The 13736-nt window shown below is 35.8% G+C and overlaps 1 protein-coding gene across 1 annotated transcript in view; it reads left to right on the top strand.

The window, feature by feature from the left end:
• The window catches only part of COL24A1 (collagen type XXIV alpha 1), a 311443-nt gene that overhangs the window by 132797 nt on the left and 164910 nt on the right, over positions 1-13736 (top strand). The window contains exons 21-23 of the mRNA XM_015572114.1: positions 633-686; positions 10193-10246; positions 11357-11401. Of these exons, the coding sequence (XP_015427600.1) occupies positions 633-686; positions 10193-10246; positions 11357-11401 (153 nt within the window). The remainder of the gene's footprint in view (positions 1-632; positions 687-10192; positions 10247-11356; positions 11402-13736) is intronic.

Genomic DNA, 13736 nt, shown 5'->3' with positions numbered 1-13736 from the left:
CGGCCGCCATCTTGGTTGGGTTAATTTGCATATAGTCGCTCTGATTGGCTGGTGGGGGTGGCTTGGGATGTAGCAGAGGGGTGGTCAATTTGCATGTTTCTCTTTTATTAGATTAGATATGAGAATGCTAGAATAAGATAGTTGAGTTAGATATAAAACTGATTAAAACCCTGTATATTAATCCATAATCTTTGGGGTTATTTTTCTCATCAGACACTAGTTATTTATACCCCTTACCTAACAAAAATTTACCAGCTACCATGTAGTTAATAAACAGTGAGTCCTTGGGTGACTCTGAGTCCTATGTGGCATTGAAAAGCCCTGTTACAGACCTTTTGTCTTTTTTTCCAAGTTGTAGATGATTTTTTGAATAAGACTCCCACTCCTTTAGAAGGGATTAGAGGTCTGAGGATTGTTCATGAATGCCTGATATAGCAAGCTCTGTTTTAGTACACTTTGTAAGTTTGGTATTCCAATGTTAACTGCCTAACAAATAATCTTTAATATTGAGTTTTTGAGGAGTACAAATTGTTCTAAATGGACATGCGAGAAAAGCAAAGGGAGTTTTTATATGCTTAATAGTTTGAAAGTAATCTGCTATGGAATAAACTTTTCATTTTTATGTTCCCTAGGGTTTTCCAGGTGATATTGGTATTCCTGGACAAAATGGCCCTGAAGGATCAAAGGTAAAAAAAATAAAAAAGTATGATATCTATAGTTTTCTATCTCATACTTCAATGAATTGCTTAAAAAATATATTAGGAAATCAGAACTTTTTGTACATTTTTGATCTGTCTCTGGTGCATTTAATGAACTATGTACATCTTGTTTCAAGATAATCAGGAAGTATTTTGCATGTCTGCTTCTTATGGTGTCCTTGGTTATGTTAAAGTATGTTACCCAGTCTTTTGGGTTCAGGTCATTGAAAAAACTCTTTTTCTGGTTTAGTCTAGATTTAGATTAGGATGACAGTGTTTGGAAAGTGCATAAATCATTGAAAACATATTTTTAAAGAGATAAAAAAGACACACCTAAAAAGCCATAGTATATAATAAATGGATGTAAGTGTTCTGACCACTAAAACCCTTTCGTGCTCATAAAGTATCCACAGATTAAAATAAAAAGCCTAGGTGTGCTGGAATTGATATAGCATGAAATATATTTTTTTAAAAAAACTAAGCATTTTAAATTTCCATTACTGTCAAAAATTTAAATACCAAGCTTTGTCAAGCAGGCTGACATAGAATGAACATTATAATAAATAAAGTATTGAGAAAATACAGATATAGAAAGATTTTTTAAAAAGCCTAAAGTTCGAAGAATTATTAGGTTATGAAGTACAGCTGCTGTGGAAGGTTATCTATGGTCCAAAAATATTAAATTGAAAGTTACAGAAATAAGCAGTTCATAAATTTAAATTGCACAATGTTCTCATTAGTGTGATGAAATCTTATGTGGTACTGCTCTGTCCCACCAAGGAAATGAATCATCCCATTGTCCAGAGCATCCAGGCTGGGTGTGCTGCTCACCTTGTAGCCACTTGGTAGCTGTCTTGGTTATCAGATTGATTGTGGCAATATTGGTGTTTATGTTCAAGTAACCCTTATTATAGTTAATAAGGGCCCCAAAGTGCAAGAGTAGTGATGCTTGCAATTTGGATATGTCAGAGAGAAGTTATAAGTGAAAAGTGAATATAGTATAATAAGATATTTTGAGAGAGAAAGAGAATGAACACATTAACATAATTTTAATTGCAGTATATTACTATAATTGTTCTATTTTATTATTGCTATTGTTAATTTCTTATTATTCCTAATTTATAAATTAAACTTTACCATAGGTGTACACATATAGGAAAAACAATATATTTAGTGTTTGATACTATCCACAGATTCAGGCATTCAGTGAGAGTGTTGGAACGTATCCCCCTCACAGATTGCTATATAGTGCAATAATAAACGTTTTACAGACATCTCATTGAGTCTTCACAGCAGCATTATTAGGTAGTTATTATTCCCATTTTACAGTGGGTTAAGTTGTTCCTCCACAGTCACATAACTATCACTACCTAACCAGGATTCTAACCCAGGTGCAATTTCAAAGTCTGATTTCTCAACCACTTATCTATGGAATTAAATTGTGGAGAGCATTCAATACCATCATGAAGAGTTTTTACCCCTAACTTAACTCTAGGGCTGTATCACATATAGAAATATTTTGATGTTTGCAACCACAGTAAAACAAGGACTTATATTTTTGATATTTATGTTATATATTTAAATGCCATTTAACAAAAAAAAAATCAACCAAAAAAATGAGTTCGCATGTCACCTCTGACACGCATGTCATAGGTTCGCCATCACTGCCCTAGGGCTACAAAGATGAAAAGTTCTGATCCCTACTTTCAAGAAACTTACAATCTAGAGAAAGATATGCAGTAAAATCTTTATATTAACCACTAGAGGCCTGATGCACAAAATTCGTGCAAGGGGCTTGGCCCTCGCAGCCCCAGCAGGCTCCTACAGGCCCTCGCAGCCTCAGCCAGCCCTCGCAGCCCCTCACACCCTCAGCCAGGCCTCGCAGCCCCTCGCACCCTTGGCCGGCCCACACAGGCCCTCACAGCCCTTCCCAGCCTTGGCTGGCCCTTGCAGCACCAGCTTCATTCGGGAGGTGGTCCGGACAACCGAAGGATGTCCAGATGGTCGTTCTGCTGTTTGGTCTAATTAGTATATTAACTCTTTATTATATAGGATATGAATAATATATAATATGTAATACTGTATGAGTATAGGGTTGGGGGACTTAGATTACACTTTGTAGACAAGGTAGCACTTGATCTGACATGATGAATGAGTAGGAATTTGCAAACAGACAAGTGAGATGTATGGCATTGAGAGAAAGGAAACTTGTGAGAAAACTCAGTTGCAATAAATATTTGGAACATTTACTAAAAGTTATTCATTGTTTATGTGAAACTCAGATTTCACTTGGCATCCTGTATTTTATCTGGCAACCCTACTGGACATCTATAAACTTTCCCTATCTACAGCAATGTTTGCCCTTTCTCTTTCCATGGAAGAATTCCTCTTTCTCCTAAATGTTCAGGTTCTACATGTGTTTTGCATCAAACCCTCTCTTGACTCCTGAATGACCTCATACCATCAATTACCACCTTTATCCTGATCTCTGACTCAAAATTTCCTCTCTTTGCCCTTAAAATTATTTTCACTGCCAATGTTGTAGTTTAGGCCCTCTTTATTTTTCACCAGGATCAGTGTAATAGCCCTCCAAGTGTTCCTCCTGCCTCCAGTCTGGCACTTTTTCAATGCTACGTCTAAGTTGCTGATGGAATAATGTTTGGAAAGTATAGATGTCATCATGTCACTCTTATGCTTAAATCCTTCAGTAATCACAGCTTCTAGGTTAAGGCTTGTAGTTCTTTACTTTTTACACAAAGTTCCCTGTAGTACAAAGAGTACACAATAAACTAGTGATAACAAGTATAGTATAGTAAATACATAAACCAGTAACATAGTCCTTTCTTATCATTATTAAGTACTAGAAGCCCAGTGCATGAAATTCGTGCACGGGGAGGGGGAGGCGGGGTCCGTCAGCCCAACCTGCACCCTCTCCAATCCAGGAGCCTTCAGGGGATGTCCTACTGACAGCTTAGGCCCACTCCTCGTGGTTCTCTGCTCTCTGCTGTGCCTGGCTGCTTCGCTGCCACCGTGGTGATGAAGCCCTCTCACCACTCTGTCCACTGTCTGTGGGGCCTGGGGGCTTCGCCACCGCCACGTGGATGAAGCCCCCATTCCCCTGCTGTCCACTCTCTGTCTTCGGGGCTTGGGGGCTTTGCTGCTGCCACCATGCAAACAAAGCTGCCACGCCCCGCTGTCCGCTCTCTGTCTGCGGGACCTGGGGACTTCGCCGCCACCACGGCAGCAAAGCCCCCATGCCCTGCTGTCCGCTCTCAGCGGTGGGGCTGAAAGGACAGGGGGACTCCAGTGGGGCTGAGGGGAGTGGGCACCGCCATCTTATGGCTATGGGCACCGCCATCTTTGTGATGGCATGAGGTTCAATTTGCATATTCCCTCTTTATCAGCTAGGATTATGTACTGTGCATAATTGTATGTACTCTATCTTCATAGGGCCGGCAATGCAGTAGGTCTATTTACACCAGCATCACCGCAAAAACACAAGTAATGTGTTGCACTCTGACTTCAGGATGGCTATGGCAGCATTAGGCAATAGGAATTTTTCAGCTCCAGTATAATCGTATGGGACCACTGCCATATACATGGCCTATTATTGACCAGACATTTTGTGGCACATGATATAGATTTACCATCACTCTTCTGAAGGCATTATCCCAGCTAACCTGTTTAGTGTAACAAACTGTGCCATGCTTGTCTAAATCTCACAGAGCTCTGCATGCTGTTCTTTTTGTCTGGATATTTTTCCATCTTCCTGTGCCCTACTTTATTAGCTAACACCTTCACATCATGTACCACATTGTCCAGGGAGCTTTCCCTGTTCCTTCCAAATCTAATCAAGATAACCTTTCTCTGTATTCCTGAAAAAACAATCTATCAAGCACTTATTTTTATATATATTATAACTGCTGGTTTGCTTATATCTCTATCAGACTGTAAGCTGTTTGAGAGAAGAGACTAATTGATTTTATACATATCACAATAATCATAATATCTATAGCACATAATAGGAGCACAATAGATATTGGCTGAATAGATTATTGAAAGAATATTAAAAGCTCAGGAGTAGGAGCAGTTTTGGAGGAGGGGAAAAAAGAAGTTTGATTCTGGGTATATTTAGTTTGCAGTACCTTTTTGACATCAAGGCAGAAAGCATCACTAATAATAAAGAAAGCTGAAAAATATAAATAGTAGCATGAAGGGAAGCTGAGATAGACATGTAGTATAGAGAATGGAGTTATGAATTTCTTATGTCTAGTTTTAGTCATTCACCTGCTGTATACTCGGGCATTTGAACTTGATACATATATAAACATGTTTATTTATTTATGAATTCTTTATTAGAATTTATTGAGTTTATTCTATGTGTTAGTACAAGTACTAAGTGTAGGTTATAAAGATTTTTAAACCATGGCCCGTCTCCTGGATGAGGTTACAATTTAGTGAGAATTTTTTTTAAATCACAAAATGTTGTAAGAATTGCTATGTAAAAAGTTGGTGAAATGCTGTGAGAGTCCAGATAATTGAGCAATAGATTCTGCCTTGGGCTATTGGAAATTACTTCAAGAGGAAGTGATAATTGAACTTAATGTTTTTAAGCCTGTATATCATACTAGGTGAAGTATTAATAGTGATCTTTGAAACTTCCTTCCCATGACTTCCTTTAGTTGTAGAATTACAGTGCTTAAAAATGGTACAAAAGACCTGAAAGCCAGATATTTTCATGAAACCCAAAGGTTGAATTTCCAACGGGTAATAATTATTTTGTGGATTACTTTGTCGCCTCATTAACACCAACAGCATTAGACTAATTTATACACATTACTGAATTTTAAAATACTATCTAGAAGATATATATTTTATTATCAAAAGAACCATAATAGTTTAAAGGAAGAAGGATATAATTTTATGTTTTGTAGGTTGAGAAGGATCTGCTTTTGTCTCTCTTCTTGGTCCTTACTGTTTGCCTTGAAATTGTTTAGAAACAGAAAGGAACAACAAAGACAAACAGACTGACCCTGTTCGCATGATGTGTTTCTTTAGTTGTGTACACTGTATCATGGAAGCATCTTTAAACTAACTTTATTTTTATATATGGGCATTGATTGGGAAGTAGGCTATAGAAAGTGGTCATCAGGAAAATCATGTCCATTGTACTTGAAATATGTGGCTGCCCTATTGGCAAACAAATTGGGTTCTTTCCAGAGCAATTTGGCATAGCTTTAAAGAAACCTTTCATTTTTTCTTCATTTTCTGCCAGTTGACTAAAAGACTAAAACTATGATTAGAAACTTGTGTTAATTATGGCTCTATTAATTATGGAGTTGTGTGTGTGTATATATATGTTGTGTGTGTGTGTGTGTGTGTGTGTGTGTGTATAGACACAAACACTTCAGCAAACCTTCTTGTGAGCTGAGCTACCCAATTTGGAAATATGCTTTCAAGTATCCCATAACATTAGCAAAACCACATCCTTTGCTGCTTACTGCAAAAGGTGACTACTGGTCTCTGTTTTCCAGTAAACAGAGAAATTATGTGTTGCTACAATGGTTTGTATTGTTACTTTGGCTATGGAAATAAGGATAGTAAAAGGCTGTTATTGTCTTTTACCTAACATCTCGAATAAATTATTACAGAATAACTTCTGTTTGTGAGATTATGTTATAGAATATATAGAGATAAATTTTACATTGAACTATTAAAATATGTGTTTACCTAGATGGAAGTGTGCTAATTTGGTAAAAGGAAAATGCTTAACTCTAAATATTTCCCTGAGATTGTCTCAATTCAGCCTTGAAGGTTTACATTCCATACACTAAATCAAGATATTTATACACAGATTTCTTATATTAACCATTTTATCCTCCTGGCAGCCTTTAGTCAGCTAGAAATATTTATTGAGCTTGTATAATGGGGGATGTACTGCGTTCAGAAATATTTATTGAGTTGGTTAAGCAATTACTTGGTTTTCTGTCTACTAAGAACTTGTAATCCTCTGAAAAAGTGAGATTTCTATGTGAAAAGTTAAATGCATTAGTAGGCAGCATGTAATAGGTGAATAATAAGGACACCAGAAGAGAGAATAACTTATGTGGCTATTTTTCTGAGAAATTTTTTTTAAAATTAGGATTTTAGTTGGATGGGTTGGATTTGGCCGTGCAGAGCTAATGGATGAGAGATCCCACGCAATTGGTTCAAAATGGATACAAGTATGCAGGGCAGAAGTAAAACCACCTGACTTAAAAGAAAAGTTAGGAGGCAGATAGTGACAGATCTTAAATATAAATCTGAGACATTTCAATGCTAATAAAACCATGGAAGACTTTTATATATTGTGGTTAAAACATATAACATGAAATGTACTCTCTTACATTTTTAATAATACAGTACAATGCAGTATTACTAACCATGTGTACATTATTGTACAGTTTAGATCTCTAAACTGTTCTTTTCTTGTGTGACTGAAAATCTATACCATTGAACAGCAATTTCTCAGTTCTACCTCCCCAACCCCTGTCAGCCACCATTCTACATTCTGGTTCTACAAATATCACTACTTTTTATATCTCATGTAAGTAAAGTAATTTAAAATAAAATAAATTTCTGTGACTGGCATATTTCACTTAGCATAAGGTCTTCAAAGTTCACCCATGTAATAGGATATGTCAAAATTTCCTTCTTTTTTTAAAGATTGAATAACAAATCATTTTCTGGTGTCCAAAAATTCACACATTTTCTTTACCCATTCATCTATCCATCAATGGACATTTCAGTTGTTTCCACCTATAGGATATTGTAAATCATGTTGAAATGAGCATGGGAGTGTATGTAGATAGCACTTCGAAATCCTGGTGTGTGTTTTTTTTATAAATAACCAGAGGTGGGATGACTGGATCACATAGTAGTTCTATTTCTAATTTTTGGAGTAACCCCATACCGTTTTTCCTAGTGGCTGCACCATTTTACATTCTCACCAACAGTGCACAGCATTCCAATTTTTCTACATCCTAGCCAGTATTTATTATTTTCTATTTGTATGTGGGTTTTTATTTTATTATAGTAGCCATTCTAACAGATGTGAGGTGGTAGGTTTTTCATTGTGGCTTTGATTTGCATTTCCCTGTTGATTATTGATGTTGAGTATTTTTATATATACCTGTTAGTCGTTTGTATGTTTTATTTGGAGAAAATGTCTAACTCAAAGTTCTTTACCTATTATTTTAATTGGATTATTTAGTTTTTACTATTGGGTTATAGGAGTTTCTTAAATTTTTTATAAATTAAACCATTATCAGGTTTATGATTCACAAATATTTTCTCTCTCATTCTGTAGGTTGCCTTTCCACTCTATTGATTGTTTTTTATTTATTAACTAGAGGCCGGTGCATAAAATTCGTGCACAGGTAGGGTCCCTAGGCCTGGCAGGCAATCAGGGCTGATCAGGTTCTCCGCCTCCCCGCCTCCTGCCTCCTCCTTCCCTTGCTCCCTCAGCACCCACCCCGTGACCCCCGCTGATGCTGTTCATCAGCCATGTTCCACAGCACCCCCTGGTGATCAGTGCACATCATAGTGAGGGATCGAACTCCTGGTTTCCCAAATTCCCAAGGGGGCAATTTGCATATTAGCCTTTTATTATATAGGGTAGCTTGTGCAGAAGTCTTTACTAGTTTATTTTGCTTTCGTTTTTCTTTTCTTTTTTAAAAAATATTTTTTATTGATTTCAGAGAGGAACGGAGAGGTAGAGAAAGGTAGAAACATCAATGATGAGAGAGAATCATCAATTGGCTGCCTCCTGCACACCCCCCACTGGGGATCAAGCCTTCAACCCAGGCATGTGCTCTTAACCGGAATCGAACCCAGGATCCTTCACCCCGCAGGCCGACTCTCTATCCACTGAGCAAAACCAGCCAGGGCTTGTTCTCCTTTTTCTGTGCCTCATATCTAAAACAATCATTGCCAAGATTGATGTTAAGGAGCTTTCTGCATATGTTTTCTTCTAAGAGTTTTGCAGTTTCAGGTCTTATTGTTTAAGCCTTCAATTTTGTGAGGCCCTTCAGCTTTGTTCATTATTCTCAAGGTTGTTTGTCTATTCAGGGTCCTCTGTAGTTCCGTATGAATTCAGGATGTTTCTATATCTGCAAGAAATGCCATTGACATCTAGGTAGGGATTGCATTGACTCTGTAGATAACTTTGGGTAGTATGGACATTTTAGCAATAGTAAGTGTTTCAGTCCATGAACATGGGATGTCTTTCCATTGTGTCTTCTTTAATTTCTGTCATCAATGTTTTGTAGTTTTTTATTGTATAAGTCTTTCACCCCTTGGTTAAGTTCATTCCTAAATATTTTATTCTTTTTTTATGTTATGGTAAATTAGATGTTTTCTTCATTTCCTTTTTTAATTATTTGTTGTTAGTGTTGGTCTGTAATTTTTTTCCTTGCAGTGTCTTTGTCTGGCTTTGGTATCAGGGTAATGCTGGCCCCATAGAATAAGTTGTCTGTAAGAGTTTGAAAAGTATTTACATGAATTATTCTCTAAATGTGGTATAGAATTCTCCAGTGAAGTCATCTGGTCCCAGGCTTATTTTAGGGGGTGAGTGTGGGAAGTTGATTACTGATTAAATATCCTCAATAGTTATAAGTCTGTTCAGATTTTGTATTTATCTATGATTCAGTTTGGTAGGTTGTATGTTTCTAGGAATTTTATTTATTCCTTCTAGGTAATCCCATTTGTTGTTATGTAATTGTTCATATTAGTCTCTTATGATTCTTTTTATTTCTGTGCCATTAGTTCTAATGTCCCTTCTGAATAAGAAAAATGTTGCCATGTTGAGAAAAATGTATAGGGTATTTTCTGAAATAGGAATTTTTCAAAATTATTTCAATCAATTATTATTCAGCAAGTATTTGATTTTTAACAATATGCATTTTGTTTCTCAAAAGGTTTTCCCTTAATTTTGAAATTCCTAATCATGTTCAGATTGTTAGTTTATTTTATAAATTGCCTTTTACCAGCTTGTATCATGAAGGGAGATTATTTGAAGAACACTTAGTATATGAATGATTTATTCCAGACTCTGTTGGTCTCTTAACAAATTAAAACATTATATATCCCCTCTATCTGTTTTCAGACTTTGTAAATCCTCTATTATGTATTTATTGTACTATTATCATATTAACAATGAGAACTATTGCTTTAAATTTAGAAATACTTTTTCTGAAAAAGGTGTCTCATTGAAGAGTAGTACACTGGGCAGATTATTTGAACACTAACATACTGTTTAAAATAAGTTTATCCTATGTTTCACAACTTTTTGTATGCTCTGTAGTTTTCTGCTCATCTACCCACTCACCCTATTTTGATAACCTCCTAATGGGAAATGAATGGTACTAAATAGTATTGCCAATCTCCAGGTTAATGCTGATTGAAAAAACATTGAGCTAAAGTTCTCATTATGTGTGCTTATGTTGTTTTTATAGGGAGTCCTTGGAAATAGAGGACCTCCTGGACCTTCTGGTGTCAAAGGAACTCAGGTATGGAGGAAATAAATATCCAATCAGCAATTTTTTGTTTAGTCTTTCCCCTTTTAATTTTTGTGGGACATTAGTTTTTGCTTAAAGAAAACATTGCTTTACTGTCAATTTTTGCCTTAGAGGATTTCAAGTTGCCATTTTATACTAGCAGTTGTGCGATGGGATTTGGAGTCATTCTGCAGTGTTCTGAATTCATTAAGTGATTTACGTCAGTGGACTCCATGGAACATCTGAAGAATCTGAGCCTAGAATCTCACTTATATGTAGTAGTAGAATTTATATTTACTATTTATGTCCATTTTATATTTGTGACCAATAAATTATGTTTTTATTGAATTGTGAATCGAGCAAAATGTTTTTTAACTAAATAAGAATATATAATTTTAGAAAGTTCTGTATATATTCTTCAGATGTGGTAACATAAACTTTTATTTAAAGGTGAAAAATCAGTATACTAATATTTAGAAAACATGTCAATAAATGGAATAAAAACTGTTTTTACTTTTTTATTTTCTTAAAGAATAATGTATAAAAATTTAGCTTTAGGAATTTCTTGACCTGGCTAGTGTGGCTCAGTCAATCGGCACATCATTCTATGGATTCTATATATCTTTGTATCTCTGTGGCTTAACACAGAACTAAGACTCAAAAAGACATTTGTTGAATGAATGAAGTGCCAAGTGCAAACATATTCTGTACCAATAATTTTTTAATATACAAATGCATATTGATTCTATTAAAAACTTAATTGAGTTCCTCTCTGTATCAGAGAGATATTGAGTCCAAGAAGGTAAAGGTAAATCCTTAATTCATGGTCTTAGTGATGCTGAATCCTAATTTTTGTGATACTCTAATCATTTTCACTGTTATTCACTCTCATTTATCTATATATAACTTATATCATCCACTAATTTAAAAATAATCCAACAGTACATGTCTCCTTTAGAGTAGATGTGGGGTTGTCACAGAAAAAGTTAAAATACAAAAAAAATCACAGAATTATTTTCATCATGTCTCAGAATGAGCTTCAGATTTCAAAATAAATAGAGAGAATAGGATTTATATTTTTAATACTTATTTTAGGCCATGATATGTTCTGATTTTTTTAAGGGAGAAGAAGGACCAATGGGACCCGTTGGAGAACTAGGGCCACGAGTAAGTATCATATAAATAATTTTCAAAAAAAATAAGTTATAAAGGGGACAAATGTAGTACTTTCAACAATAAAGATTTTTTTAAGTGTTCCTCTTAAAACAACTATTCTATGAATGTTTTTCAATAGCACCAAATTTTGTTATAGCAAAGGATAAAAATGAAAACAAATTATAGCCAAACAATACCCCAAATAAAATAGGCCTGGTCACACCCAACTGCCCTCCCCTGCCGGCCCAATCCCCCCCAACAGTCGTACATCCCTCAAGCGGTACGAGATTAGAGAGGGTGCAGGCCGGATTGAGGGACAGCCCCCACTCCTGTGCATGAATTTCATGCACTGAGCCTCTAATTGTGTGTGTGTGTGTGTGTGTATGTGTGTGTGTGTTTTGCCACTATTCCATTGAGGAAAAAAAGGTTTTTTATTTTATTTTTTTGTGAGGTGAGTTATAAACAAAAACACTATTGTTATTTAAGTTCAGTATAATTGATACTGAAGTTTACCTCCCTAGAAAACAGGGGAACCATGTTCACCTCTGTTCTACCCAGACTTAATATTTATTAGTATTGTTGCTACTATTGGTTAAAGATCAATTTAGGGCTAGTATTGCCCTAAGTATATCACATGATATCATCTCTAATCCTAAAAACAACCCTGCAGGATATTGTCTGCATTTTTAGATATGAAAATAAGGCCTTCATATTATATTCTTTTTTTAATTCTTTATTGTTTAAGGTATTACATGAGTCTCCTTTTTCTCCCAATTGACCTCTCCCCCGCCGCCCCCTTGCCCAAGCACATGCCCTCACCCCCCTACTGTCTGTGTCCATTGGTTTTGCTCATATGCATGCACACAGTCCTTTTGTTGTTCTCTTACCCCCTCATCCTCCCCACCACCACCTTCCCTCATAGGTTGTACAGCCGTATTTTAAGCACAACATGCTCAAGATAAATCTAATATGACAGAACTTACACAGGACCAGAAGTGACGATTCCAAGCCTGAAGTACTTGATTTCAAAGAGATTGTAAATGTGCTAATATCAGATTCCTGTGAGAGTCATTTCACTTTGTAGATATGATGTGTAACTATTTCTTGATATACTACAGTGCCTGAGTATCGCATTATTACAGATGAAAGAAATATTATCAGTAAAACCTTTTCCAAATAGTGTGAATAAAATATAGTATAATTTTTTTGTAAATGTCATAGACAGATCTAATAATTTATTCTTAATGATATTTTTCTGCTGTATTTTCAAGTTCATTAGAAAGCAATTGATATTTAACAATAATAGTATGATTTGTTTATACTTTATTCTACTTTGTGCTCAGTGAGAAACCACTAGAAAATTTCAAGCAAGGTAGAGGCAAAAATTAGAACAACCTAAGTCCTAAGTATAATATTAATTAGCTAAAATCTTTAGATGTAGTCAAAGTGGAATGAGAGCCAGGGGGTTGTTTTATTTGTTGTATTTTAAGAAAGAAAAATATGAGAGTATTTGTTAATGAGTAGGAATAATAAAATCCAAATCTATAATGCCTAGTAGATATTATAACTTAGTGTTCTATTTATCAATCTCCTCCCATATTGTTTCTAGTCCTAGATTTGCATTTGTCACACACATTAGTTGAGACACAGTGATATCCTTAATCAAATCTTGTATAATCAGGGTCAGTTATTATACATTAGAAACCACATACTATAGATTAATGTCCACAATATCTGGGATATTGACTTTCTCTCTTTCAGTGACCTTATCTTTTACTATTTTCAGCTACTAACTGCTATGGTCATATCCTTTACCACATCATTACCAGTAACAACAACCTCTCCTTATTTTCCATTTCAAACTTCTCACTGCCCAATCATCTACTTTCTTTCTAGTATATTCTTTTTTGTAAACCACCCCAACATTACCTATAGGAATTTCAATCCAATAACCCTATTGCCATTCCATTATTCTTTATCTCTGCCATGACTTCACAGCATTTCTCATCATGCTTAAAACATTATAATTATCCCTTTGTTTATATTCAGAATTCTCTTTCCATACTCATTTACTTTTACTTATTTACATTATTATTTTACTAGAGGCCCAGTGCACGAATTCATGCACAGGTAGCGTCTGGCCTGCCCACCCCCCTAACCCCCACCATCAGGGATGATCAGGCTGGGCTGGCCAGGGGGAGGGGATGTGGGATGAGGGGGCAGGGCTGGTTAGGGGAAGGAGCTTAGGTGCTTGGCAGGCTGGCCCCACCCCCTGGTCAAATTTCCAGTCAAACTCCCAGTTGAGGGGACAATTTGCATATTATCCTTTTATTATATAGGATACTTT

The sequence above is a fragment of the Myotis davidii genome, unplaced genomic scaffold, assembly GCF_000327345.1.
Source record: "Myotis davidii unplaced genomic scaffold, ASM32734v1 scaffold162, whole genome shotgun sequence".
NCBI lineage: Eukaryota > Metazoa > Chordata > Mammalia > Chiroptera > Vespertilionidae > Myotis > Myotis davidii.
This window is presented reverse-complemented; position numbering and strand designations above follow the sequence as displayed.